Source organism: Coregonus clupeaformis, chromosome 19, assembly GCF_020615455.1.
Source record: "Coregonus clupeaformis isolate EN_2021a chromosome 19, ASM2061545v1, whole genome shotgun sequence".
Classification (NCBI taxonomy): Eukaryota; Metazoa; Chordata; class Actinopteri; order Salmoniformes; family Salmonidae; genus Coregonus; species Coregonus clupeaformis.
Window position 1 is genome coordinate 6,340,057 of NC_059210.1, and position 12,998 is coordinate 6,353,054.

The following is a 12,998-nucleotide window of genomic DNA, read 5'->3' on the forward strand; positions in this document are numbered from 1 at the left end:
GGGGGCCTGAGTGAAAAAGTTTGGGAACCCCTGCTGTAATGTACCTCGATGCCAAAGTACTGGTGTCCCTTCCCCATGAGAGCATCTACGTACTCCAACACCAGCTCAGCTGCTGCCTCCAGCAGGTCATAGTTCAGGTAGAGCCTTAACAACGCTGCAGCGTCCACCCCCTAAGCAAACAGGCTTGTGTTATAATACAGGGGGAGCAAATGCAACTAGAAAATATACATTTACAGACTCTATCGAATTATTTTAGGAAAATGTGTCTTGCATCGTCGCATTTAGTGCAATATTAATACATACAACATTTGCACAAATACTGTGCTCTCTCACCTTGTAGGTGTTGACCAGCCAGTCGGGCAGCGGTACGCCGTGTGACAGCAGCTTGTTGATCACACAGCGATGGTGCTGAGCATTCTGGGTAGGGTGCTTCTCCAGGTAGGAGGCCAGCAGGCGCCACGCCTCATCAGTCGCACTGTGAAGGAAAAGTACATCTGTATTATAATTTCACTTTATTGGTCAATTTGACTTTTCTTAATATTCCCTGCCAATTTGAACTATGAAGTGGTCAAATTTAAACAACCAACCTTGACTCTTTGGTTGTGACGATGGTAGACAGCTGATTGGCAGCCAGCCAGTTCCAGGCTTCATTCTGACTCTCCTCTCCACCATACTGTAACTTTATACACCTAAAAATAGTGTATTTTTGTATAAATACAACAAAAAACACAGCTAACATCACCATCAACCAACAGGAAGAAAACCCCTGTATGTGAGTTCAGACAAGGCACAACTGCTTACTTTGGGGTGATTGCTACAGACTAAATACAGTGCATTCGGAAAGTATTCAGACCCTTTGACACATTTCACATTTTGTTACGTTACAGCCTTATTCTAAAATTGATTAAATTACATTTTCCCTCCCACAATCTCCACATAATACCCCATAATGACAAAGCAAAAACTGGGTTTGTAATTATTATTTTTACTCATTTACATATTGAGCTCAGGTGCATCCCGTTTCCATTGATCATCCTTGAGATGTTTCTACAACTTCATTGGAGTCCACCTGTGGTAAATCCAATTGATTGGACAGGCACACACCTGTCTATATAAGGTCCCACAGTTGACAGTGCATATCAGAGCAAAAACCAAGCAATGAGGTCTAAAGAATTGTCCGTAGAGCTCAGAGACAGGATTGTGTCGAGGCACAGATCTGGGGAACGGTACCAAAAAATGTCTGCAGCATTGAAGGTCCCCAAGAACACAGTGGCCTCCATCATTCTTAAAATGGAAGAAGTTTGGAACCACCAAGACTCTTCCTAGAGCTGGCCGCCCGGGCAAACTGAGCAATCGAGGGAGAAGGACCTTGGTCAGGGAGGGGACCAAGAACCTGATGGTCACTGACAGAGCTCTGGAGATGGGAGAACCTTCCAGAAGGACAACCATCTCTGCAGCACTCCACCAAATCAGGCCTTTATGGTAGAGTGGCCAGGCGGAGGCCACTCCTCAGTAAAAGGCACATGACAGCCCGCTTGGAGTTTGCCAAAAGGCACCTAAAGGACTCTCAGACCATGAGAAACAAGATTCTCTGGACTGATGAAACCAAGATTGAACGCTTTGGCCTGAATGCCAAGCATCACGTCTGGAGGGAACCTGGCACCATCCCTATGGTGGTGGCAACATCATGCTGTGGGGATGTTTTTCAGTGGCAGGGACAGAGACTAGTCAGGATCGAGGGAAAGATGAACAGAGAAAAGTACAGAGATCCTTGATGAAAAGCTGCTCCAGAGCGCTCAGGACCTCAGACTGGGGCGAAGGTTCACCTTCCAACAGGACAACGACCCTAAGCACACAGCCAAGACAACGCAGGAGTGGCTTCGGGACAAGTCTCTGAATGTCCTTGAGTGGCCCAGCCAGAGCCTGGACTTGAACATCTCTGGAGAGACCTGAAAATAGCTGTGCAGCGACGCTCCCCATCCAACCTGACAGAGTATTCACGTAAATCATGCATTATAAACGAGAGATATCCGTATAAATTCAAGTCACTCCGTGCAGTTCAGACTGCCCTAACGAAGCTAGCAACTTACTTGAAGGCGAGCCCCTCGAAGGTAGGCGTGAGGGAGAGTTTGAAGGTCTGGCAGAGTGAGAGGGCACAGTCGAACAGTCCCGTTTGAACCAGCTGGGACACCATCTCCACTGCAGAGGCACTGCCTGCAACCCCACACACAGTACTGTATTAGATTTCTGGATTTAGATTGGGGAGTTGTGAAGAGATTAGTTGCCCTACAGGAATAATGGTCCCCTTCTAATTGATATTTTAAAGAAGCGCCAAAGGCTACAGTTAATTATGGCTTACTGACTGACCTGTCACCGTGGCATGGTACCTTTCATACATTTTAAGGAATATTGTGTCAGGTGTTGTACCTGCGATGGCAGCGGACGGTGGGTGGTGCTGAGCCAAGGTGAGGCGGCTACGGGCCAGGGCGTACTCCTTCTGAAGGTCCTTCAGCTCCAGGATGTCTATCTGACCGCTCACTGCAGACACACAGACATCTCTATTACAATATTATCAGAGCCAACATCTACTTCAGAACCAAGATCACTTCACGGTCATACACATTTCACAACCCAACAAATAGTAGTACAAAGACGAGAAATAGCTACGGCTATTGTATCTAGTCTCACCTGGACCAGTAGCAAACTCTCCATCGTAGTTCCTCTTTGGTGACGCGCCAGGCCTCTCATACATAGCTCCAGAGGACGGCTGTACGATCCAGGCGTAGTCAGGTCTGATGAGTCGTAGACAGTTGAGAGAGGCCAGGTAACAGTTAACCTGTTTCTGGAGACCTAGCTGTGTCCTCACCTCCCTGCCCAGACGCATGCCGTACTCAAACATCACTGTACCCGCTAGAAGAGAGAACAACAGAGTTATATAGAAACACCATACAGAGAGGGACACACACACAAAATGGACAGTGATTAAAAATAAATACCATCACCTTCCTTTTCAAACAGCTACTAGCTGAAAGAAGTCCCAGGCTCCTCTTACCTTTCCTGTAGTTGTGTCTGTTGATGTGGAAGGCGTAGAGCAGCTCATAGTAGTTGTGGGACATCAGGTCCACTGCTCTGGCTCTGGACTCTATGATGCTGACCACCTGCAGCCAGAGAAGGACACAAGGGGAGGGTCAAAAACGTTGATCTAATATAATTATCTAGCGTGTCTATAATGTGATCTACTGGCCTCTAACCAAATGTAAAGAGAAAGTGTGTGTGTACCTCGTCGTGCAGGTTGACGTAGGAGAACTGGACCAGGTCCTGAAGTTGAGAGCGTTCACAAAGAACCACCACCAGCTGACGCAGACAGTCCAACTGCCTGCCTGAGTCAGGGTTTTGTGTGAGGGCTTCGTAGGCTTGGCTGTTGTGTCCCAGGTCCAGGTGGTGCTTGAAGATGCGGGTCCACAGGGCAGCCTGACTCCTGGGGTCGTTGACGGCCTCCGTTATGGCCAGAGTGGCTAGATGGATGACCAGCTCTGGTAGACCAACATCCTCCAGTAACCGCAGCACCTAATACACACACACACTAAATTAAACCTGCACACATGTCCACATTGGTGTATCAAAGAGAAGGGTTTCCAATCAATAGTAGCGTTGTCACGATACCAGAATTTTGTTTCGATACCGAAGGCATATTAGCTTTGAAACCAGCATATTTTGCATTATGGTTTGCATATTATCACAAACAAGGTACTAGGGGTAGTGAATTGATGTTAGCTTTAGCTGTAAGCTAGCAAGGACAGTTAGCCTACAAAGCTGGAAGCTACTGTTATCTTCTTGAATTGTAAAGTGTCCTAGCTTGTATGGACATTGTTAATTACCTTTACAAAACAATTTCAACATGCCGTGTCGCATTATTCAAGTGTGTTAACTTCTGTGCAGCATGAGGGGAGGTAACATGATGCAGCCCAGACTCCCAGTGCAGATTAAGTGGAGCAGGCATGACGCGCTCATGCCATAAGGGGGACATCGCTGATACAGACTTGATCCATAAGACACATGACAGAAGCAACAAAAAAATACTTGTACCGAACCTTTTATGTTCTAGTATCGAAAAAGTACCGAAGTTTCAGTATACCGTGCAACACTAATCCATAGTAACCTTGTTGTAGTACTGTAGTCTTGAGGCGTCTGCAGCCTCCTCCTCTTCAGCTCCTGTCAATCTCAGCAGAAACTCCTCCTTCTCCACCTCCGTCGCTGCCTCCTGAAAACACTGCAGTGCCTGGTGAAACAAAATGACAGGGGGTCAAAACACATGGCTACAAACATGATTGAGATTAGAACACAACAGATACAGTAAGCACTGATGCTACGGGTTGAATCAATCATAGGATACAGTTACAGCCCTTAGAACTACAGAAACAACCTCCAATAAAGTTATTTCAGAATGGTATGCTCAAATGCACTAAAAGAAATACACACCTTCTGTCCCTCTCCGTTGGCCAGGTAACACTGGCCCAGCATGAAGCGGCAGGAGCCCACGTTCACCTGACACCAGGGCCCGATGAGACGCACATACTCCTGGAGAGATAGAAAGGAGAGCGTGAGAATGGATTCTATTTCAAATGCATTAGTTGGATTTTTCATTAACCTCTTAAGGATCGGACCCCTTTTTTCAATTTTCGCCTAAAATGACATACCCAAATCTAACTGCCTGTAGCTCAGCACCTGAAGCAAGGATATGCATATTCTTGATACCATTTGAAAGGAAACACTTGGAAGTTTGTGGAAATGTGAAATGAAATGTAGGAGAATAACACATTAGATCTGGTAAAAGATAATACAAACCAAAAAACATGTTTTTTTTTTGTTCCATCATCTTTGAAATGCAAGAGAAATGCCACAATATAATATTGCAGTTTAGATGTTGCCCACTAGATGGCAGCAGTGTCTGTGCAAAGTTTCAGTTTGATCCAGTGAAGCATTGCAATACTGGACTATTTTGTATCAAGTCTGCCCAAATGTGCCGAATTGGTCAATTGATACATTTTCAAGTACATAACTATAGAGAACATACAAAAACGGTAATACAAAAGGTAAGTCTACACACTCCCAGGAATGTCATACATGATCATTAGCTTTACACTAACTTTCACACATCTAGATGGCCGGGCAGGGTGGGTGTGGAGACAGACAGCAGGGGTTCAATCTGTAGAACCAAGTTCCTTCATTTGAATATAAACATTGATTTTATCAAACAAAACTATGCTATATTTTATCTCTGGGACCCTTAGGATGACAAAACAGAGCAAGATTACTGAATGTAAGTACATTATTTACCTTCAGAGGTGAATGTATCAAACCAGTTGCCGTGATAAGTTTGTTGTTGTGCACTCTCCTCAAACAATAGCATTGTCTTTTTTCACTGTAATAGCTACAGTAAATTGGACAGCACAGTTAGATTAACAAGAATTTAAGCTTTCTGCCCATATTAGACATGTCTATGTCCTGGAAAGTTTGCTGTTACTTACAACAGTCATGCTAATCACATTAGCTCAACCGTCCCGAATACGGGACACCGATCCCGTAGAGGTTAAATCTGCTTTGAGATTCAATCAATGCATTCAGTCCAGTCAAAAGTTTGGACACACCTATTCATTCTAGGGTTTTTCTTTATTTTTACTAGTTTCTACATTGTAGAATAAAAGACATCAAAACTATGAACTAACACATACGGAATCATGTAGTAACCACCAAAAAAAAAAAAAAAAAAAAAAAAAGTGTTAAACTAATCAAAATATATTTTATATTTGAGATTCTTCAAAGTAGCCACCCCTTTGCGTTGATGACAGCTTTGCACACTCTTGGCATTCTCTCAACCAGCTTCACTAGGTAGTCACCTGGAATGCATTTAAATTGTCATGACTATCCAGTAAGGATCCAAATAGGTCAGATAAGGTTTGCAATGAATAACTTCAACCAGACCCTCTCACCCGTGGAGGGGGGGGGAGGAGGGAACTGGTGGGGGGTTGACACCTCACGCCCGGTTGTAAATGAAGGAGTGAAGATTCAGGTCTCCCTCTCCAATGTTTACCAGAGGAATGTGCCTTTGTTTCCACAGACTTCTCCCACCGAAACGCTAACACGTTCTAAAGCGAATACTGGTACAATATTTTTAATATCAAACGTGAGGAAAGGTCACTGGGAATCATCGATGCAGCTGGCTAGCCTATCTTCAAAGAAGCAAGGAAAATAATCTCTGTAGTTCTGTTCAGGACTACACGACAAGTCATCGGAGACCGGACAACTACGAAGAGAACAACAGGAGCAGACTTGTTAGAAACTGGTTGGACAAACAAAGCCTTACAAGCGTGCCGCGAGAAGGCCCAATTCCCTTTCCTGGGTGGCCCGAATCACCGAGAGATCCCCGGCGAACTAAGACATTTCACGTAAATACATTCATGATTTCTTACTCAAAGCGGGCGGCGGTTCGTGTGCCAAGTATGTAATTACTGTAGGTGAGAGTAGTTTCTGAATGTATCGAGGTTAAGTGTCTCTGTCCCGCTCTTTCTTCCTCTCCATCTCCTCTTTAACAACAAGGTATGTTGTCATTCCGCTAGGGACCTGTTTTCTCCAGTCAATAACCGGTGCAGTGTGTGTGTGTATGTTTATCCTGTGTTCCCATTTAATTAGCTAGTAAATAAATAAACCAATGTGTAGTACTGAATCATAAGTTAGGCTCGGGTTTGCGGATGCAAGGAGGTTGCGACGTTCAGAATGATATGATACGAAGTTATGATTAATACATTTACTGTTTATAGATGTGATAGCTAAAGACCTGTTAAGTCGGGAGATGGTAACTCTTTAAAGAACTGCTCTCGTGGTGCCCCAGATCCTAATGAGTTAATTGTTACATGATTAATTTAAATTGGGTAACAATTAAACATAGTTAGAGATAAGTCTTCAGATGAATGTTAAAGTCACATCACGACACAATTAACAGGTGTGCCTTGTTAAAAGTTAGTTTGTGGAATCTCTTTCCTTCTTAATGCGTTTGAGCCAATCAGTTGTTTTGTGACAAGGTAGGGGGGGTATACAGAAGATGGCCCTATTTGGTAAAAGCCCAAGTCCATATTATGGCAAGAACAGCTCAAATAAGCAAAGAGAAACGACAGTCCATCATTACTTTAAGACATGAAGGTCAGTCAATACGGAAAATTAAGAACTTTGAAAGTTTCTTCAAGTGCAGTTGCAAAAACCATCAAGTGCTATGATGAAACTGGCTCTCATGAGGACCACCACAGGATAGGAAGACCCAGAGTTACCTCTGCTGCAGAGAAAAAGTTAATTAGTTACCAGCCTCAGAAATTGCAGCCCAAATAAATGCTTCAGAGTTCAAGTAACAAACACATCTCAACATCAACTGTTCAGAGGAGGCTGCGTGAAATCAGGCCTTCAGTCGAAATGCTGCAAAGAAACCACTACTAAAAGGACACCAATAAGAAGAAGTGGTGAGATGCAGAGTAGGTGAATGGATGATCTCTGCATGTGTGGTTCCCACCGTGAAGCATGGAGGTGGTGTGATGGTGCTTTGCTGGTGATACTGTCTGTGATTTATTTAGAATTCAAGGCACACATAACCAGCATGGCTACCACAGCATTCTGCAGCGATACGCCATCCCATCTGGTTTGTGCTTAGTGGGACTATCATTTGTTTTTCAACAGGACAAATGACCCAACACACCTCCAGGCTGTGTAAGGGCTATTTGACCAAGAAGGAGTGTGATGGAGTGCTGCGTCAGATGACAAGGCCTCCACAATCACCCGACCTCAACCCAATTCAGATAGTTTGGGATGAGTTGGACCGCAGAGTGAAGGAAAAGCAGCCAACAAATGCTCAGCATATGTGGGAACTCCTTCAAGACTGTTGGAAAAGCATTCCAGGTGAAGCTGGTTGAGAGAATGCCAAAGTGTGCAAAGCTGTCATCAAGGCAAAGGGTGGCTACTTTGAAAAATCTCAAATATAAAACATCGATTTGTTTAACACCTTTTTGGTTACCACATTATTCCATATGTATTATTTCATAGTTTTGATGTCTTCACTATTATTCTACAATGTAGAAAATAGTAAAAATAAAGAAAAACCCTTGAATGAGTAGGTGTGTCCAAACTTTTGATTGGTACTGTACATCTTTATTGTTCGAATTGGGAAACTGGCAGTCGGGGGAAAAAACGACAACCTAACATACATAACTACACTTAAAAATATAACCGCAACATGTATGTGTTGGTTCCATGTTTCATGAGCTGAAATAAGAGATACCAGAAATGTGTTTACATCCCTGTTAGTGTGCATTTCTCCTTTGCCATAATCCATCCACCTAACAGGTGTGGCATATCAAGAAGCTGATTAAATAGCATGATCATTACACAGGTGCACCTTGTGTTGGGGACAATAAAAGGCCAACTAAAATGTGCAGTTGTGTCACACAACACAATGCCACAGATGTCTCAAGTTGAGGGAGCATGCAACTGGCATTCTGCAGGAATGTGCACCAGAGCTTTCGCCAAATAATTGAATGTTAATTTCTCTACCATAAGCCGCCTCAAACATAGTTTTAGAGAATTTGGCAGTAAGTCCAACCGGCCTCACAACCACAGACCACGTGTAACCACGCCAGCCCAGGACCTCCACATCCGGTTTCTTCACCTGCGGGATCATCTGAGACCAGCCACCCGGACAGCTGATGAAACTGTGGGTTTGCACAACTGAATAATTTCTGCACAAACTTTCAGAAACCAACTAAAGGAAGCTCATCTGCGTGCTCGTCGTCCTCAACAGGGTCATGACCGGACTGCAGTTCTGCGTCGAAAATTACTTCAGTGGGTAAATGCGCACTTTCGATGGCCACTGGCAGTGTGCTATTCCCGGATGAATCCCGTTTTCAACAGTACCGGGCAGATGGCAGACAACGTACGGCGTCGAGTGGGGAAACAGAAAATGTCACTGTTCTTCCATTGCCTGCATACTCACTAGACATGTCACCCATTGGGCAGTTTGGGATGCTCTGGAGCAATGTGAACGACAGCGTGTTCAAGTAGCCGCCAATATCCAGCAACTTCGCACAGCCATTGAAGAGGAGTGGGACAACATTCCACAATTAACAGCCTGATCAACTACGCGAAGGAGATGTGTCACACCGCATGGGGCAAATGGTGGTCACAACAGATGCATATCTGTATTCCCAGTGAAATCCATAGATTTGGGCCTAATTAATTCATTTTAATTGACTGATTTCCTTATATGAACTGTAAAACCTTTCAAATAGTTGCATTTATGTTTTTGTTCAGTATATTATGTGAGAGGGTCGCTGAGTCTGTGGGAAGTGTCTCACCTGTAGTTGTGTGTACTGGCAGTTGCCCATCAGACATTCAGGGAACTGGAAGCCTGGATTGTTAGGCCAACTAGAGAGATAGTGTTGAGGGACAACTTTTTCATAATATACAGTGCCTTCGGAAAGTATTCAGACCAGTTGACTTTTTCCACATTTTGTTACAGCCTTATTCTAAAATGTATTAATATATATATATACACACACACATTTTTGCAATCTACACATAATACCCCATAATGACAAAGTGAAAACAGGTTTTTATACAAATTTATTCAGCCAAAAAAATAAATAATCACAAATACCTTATTCACATAAGTAGTCAGACCCTTTGCTATGAGACTTGAAATTGAGCTCAAGTGCATCCGGTTTCCATAGATCATCCTTGAGATGTTTCTACAACTTGGAGTCCATCTGTGGTAAATTCAATTGATTGGACATGATTTGGAAAGGCACACACACCTGTCTATATAAGGTCCCACAGTTGACAGTGCATGTCAGAGCAAAAACCAAGCCATGAGGTCGAAGAAATTGTCCGAAGAGCTCAGGGGACAGGATTGCGTCGAGGCACAGATCTGGGGAAGGGTACCAAAAAATGTCTGCAGCATTGAAGGTCCCCAAGAACACAGTGGCCTCCATCATGCTTAAATGGAAGAAGTTTGGAACCACCGCTTGGCCAAACTGAGCAATCGGGGAAGAAGGTTATTGGTCACTGAGGTGACCAAGAACCCGATGGTCACTCTGACAGAGCTCTAGAGTTCCTCTGTGGAGATGGGAGAACCTTCCAGAAGGACAACCATCTCTGCAGCACTACACCAATCAGGCCTTTATAATAGTGGCCAGATGGAAGCCACTCCTCAGTAAGGCACATGACAGCCCGCTTGGAGTTTGCCGAAAGGCACCTAAAGACTCTCAGACCATGAGAAACAAGATTCTCTGGTCTGATGAAACCAAGATTGAACTCTTTAGCCTGAATGCCAAGCGTCACGTCTGGAGGAAACCTGGCACCATCCCTACGGTGAAGCATGGTGGCAGCATCATGCTGTGAGGATGTTTTTCAACGGCAGGGACTGGGAGACTAGTCAGGATCGAGGCAAAGATGAACGGAGAACAGTAGAGCGATCCTTGATGAAAACCTGCTCCAGAGTGCTCAGGAACTCAGACTGTGGTGAATGTTCACCTTCCAACAGGACAACGACAACAGAAGAACACAGCCAAGACAACGCAGGAGTGGCTTTGGGACAAGTCTCTGAATGTCCTTGAGTGGCCCAGCCAGAGCCTGGACTTGAACCCAATCAAACATCTCTGGAGAGACCTGAAAATAGCTGTGCAGCAACACTCCCCATCCAACCTGACAGAGCTTGAGAGGATCTGCAAAGAAGAATGGGAGAAACTTCCCAAATACAGGTGTGCCAAACTTGTAGCGTCATACCCAAGAAGACAATGCTGTAATCGCTGCCAAAGGTGCTTCAACAAAGTACTGAGTAAAGGGTCTGAATACTTACGTACATTTGAGACATACATACACACACAGTGAGGAGCACACCCCTGTATAAAAATACACCTGTCCACAGAAGCAATCAATCAGATTCCAAACTCTCCACCATGGCCAAGACCAAAGAGCTCTCCAAGGATGTCAGGGACAAGATTGTAGACCTACACAAAGCTGGAATGGGCTACAAGACCATCGCCAAGCAGCTTGGTGAGAAGGTGACAACGGTTGGTGTGATTATTCGCAAATGGAAGAAACACAAAAGAACTGTCAATCTCCCTCGGCCTGGGGCTCCATGCAAGAACTCACCTCGTAGAGTTGCAATGATCATGAGAACGCAATGTCCCCCTGCTCAAGAAAGCACATATACATGCTCGTCTGAAGTTTGCCAATGAACATCTGAATGATTCAGAGGAGAACTGGGTGAAAGTGTAGTGGTCAGATGAGACCAAAATCGAGCTTTTTGGCATCAACTCAACTCGCCATGTTTGGAGGAGGAATGCTGCCTATGACCCCAAGAACACCATCCCCACCGTCAAACATTGAGATGGAAACATTATGCTTTGGGGGTGTTTTTCTGCTAAGGGGACAGGACAACTTCACCGCATCAAAGGGACGATGGACGGCGCCATGTACCGTCAAATCTTGGGTGAGAACCTCCTTCCCTCAGCCAGGGCATTGAAAATGGGTCGTGAATGAGTATTCCAGCATGACAATGACCCAAAACACACAGCCAAGGCAACAAAGGAGTGGCTCAAGAAGAAGCACATTAAGGTCCTGGAGTGGCCTAGCCAGTCTCAAGACCTTAATCCCATAGAAAATCTGTGGAGGGAGCTGAAGGTTCGAGTTGCCAAACGTCAGCCTCGAAACCTTAATGACTTGGAGAAGATCTGCAAAGAGGAGTGGAACAAAATCCCTCCTGAGATGTGTGCAAACCTGGTGGCCAACTACAAGAAACGTCTGACCTCTGATTGCCAACAAGGGTTTTGCCACCAAGTACTAAGTCATGTTTTGCAGAGGTGTCAAATACTTATTTCCCTCATTAAAATGCATATCAATTTATAAAATTTTTGACATGCGTTTTTCTGGATTTTTTTGTTGTTATTCTGTCTCTCACTGTTCAAATAAACCTACCATTAAAATGATACACTGATCATTTCTTTGTCAGTGGGCAAACGTACAAAATCAGCAGGGGATCAAATACTTTTTTCCCTCACTGTGTGTGTGTGTATATCTTTTTTTTAACCTGTTTTTGCTTTGTCATTATGGGGTATTGTGTATAGATGAAGAAAAAAACATTTAATCAATTTTAGAATAAGGCTGTAATGTAACAAAATGTGGAAAGGGGTCTGAATACTTTCCGAAGGCACTCTACAGTACACCTCACTGCAACTCATAAAGGTTAGTCAAAACTTGCCTAGCGTATGCTAATGCCTGTGAAATATAAGAAAAACCTAGCACAAAGCATATCAACTCTGGTCTAGCTCAGCTGTTTTTGAGGATAAAAATAGCAATGAGAATAGAAGGGTTCAGAACTTTTGTGAAACATCACAGTACAGTTGAAATATATGGCAAATAGAAATCCAATATGGATGGTGTTAAGAGATAGATGGGAGGTGTTGAATGGAGCTGAAGGATGGGACTAATAACAACAAGATAACTAATGTAAAGCATACCGTGTCCATAATAAGTATATAGGTTATAGGTTGAGAGCTTGTGTGAAACAGTTAGAAAGATATGGCATATAGACGCAAACTGGATGGACATCATGAAAATGATCAGAGAGGTTGAGGGTAGAGGAAGTTCAGGAGTAAAAACAAACAAAATATAATTATTGTAAAATTGACTGTGTCCATTAAATGTATATAGTATGTAAACTCAGCAAAAAAAGAAACGTCCCTTTTTCAGGACCCTGTCTTTCAAAGATAATTTGTAAAAATCCAAATAACTTCACAGATCTTCATTGTAAAGGATTTAAACACTGTTTCCCAGGCTTGTTCAATGAACCATAAACAATTAATGAACATGCACCTGTGGAACGGTCGTTAAGACACTAACAGCTTACAGACGGTAGGCAATTAAGGTCACAGTTATGAAACCTTAGGACACTAAAAGAG

General features: G+C 43.7%; 1 protein-coding gene across 1 annotated transcript in view; it reads right to left on the reverse strand.

Moving 5' to 3' along the window:
• The window catches only part of LOC121531543 (nuclear pore complex protein Nup160), a 28,017-nt gene that overhangs the window by 1,100 nt on the left and 13,919 nt on the right, over positions 1-12,998 (reverse strand). Inside the window, exons 18-28 of the mRNA XM_041836796.2 lie at positions 9,393-9,462; positions 4,480-4,578; positions 4,160-4,279; positions 3,280-3,567; positions 3,053-3,158; positions 2,689-2,910; positions 2,428-2,538; positions 2,091-2,214; positions 588-689; positions 334-475; positions 45-170 (exon numbers count right to left, since the gene is read on the reverse strand). Coding sequence (XP_041692730.2) covers positions 45-170; positions 334-475; positions 588-689; positions 2,091-2,214; positions 2,428-2,538; positions 2,689-2,910; positions 3,053-3,158; positions 3,280-3,567; positions 4,160-4,279; positions 4,480-4,578; positions 9,393-9,462 — 1,510 coding nt within the window. The remainder of the gene's footprint in view (positions 1-44; positions 171-333; positions 476-587; positions 690-2,090; positions 2,215-2,427; positions 2,539-2,688; positions 2,911-3,052; positions 3,159-3,279; positions 3,568-4,159; positions 4,280-4,479; positions 4,579-9,392; positions 9,463-12,998) is intronic.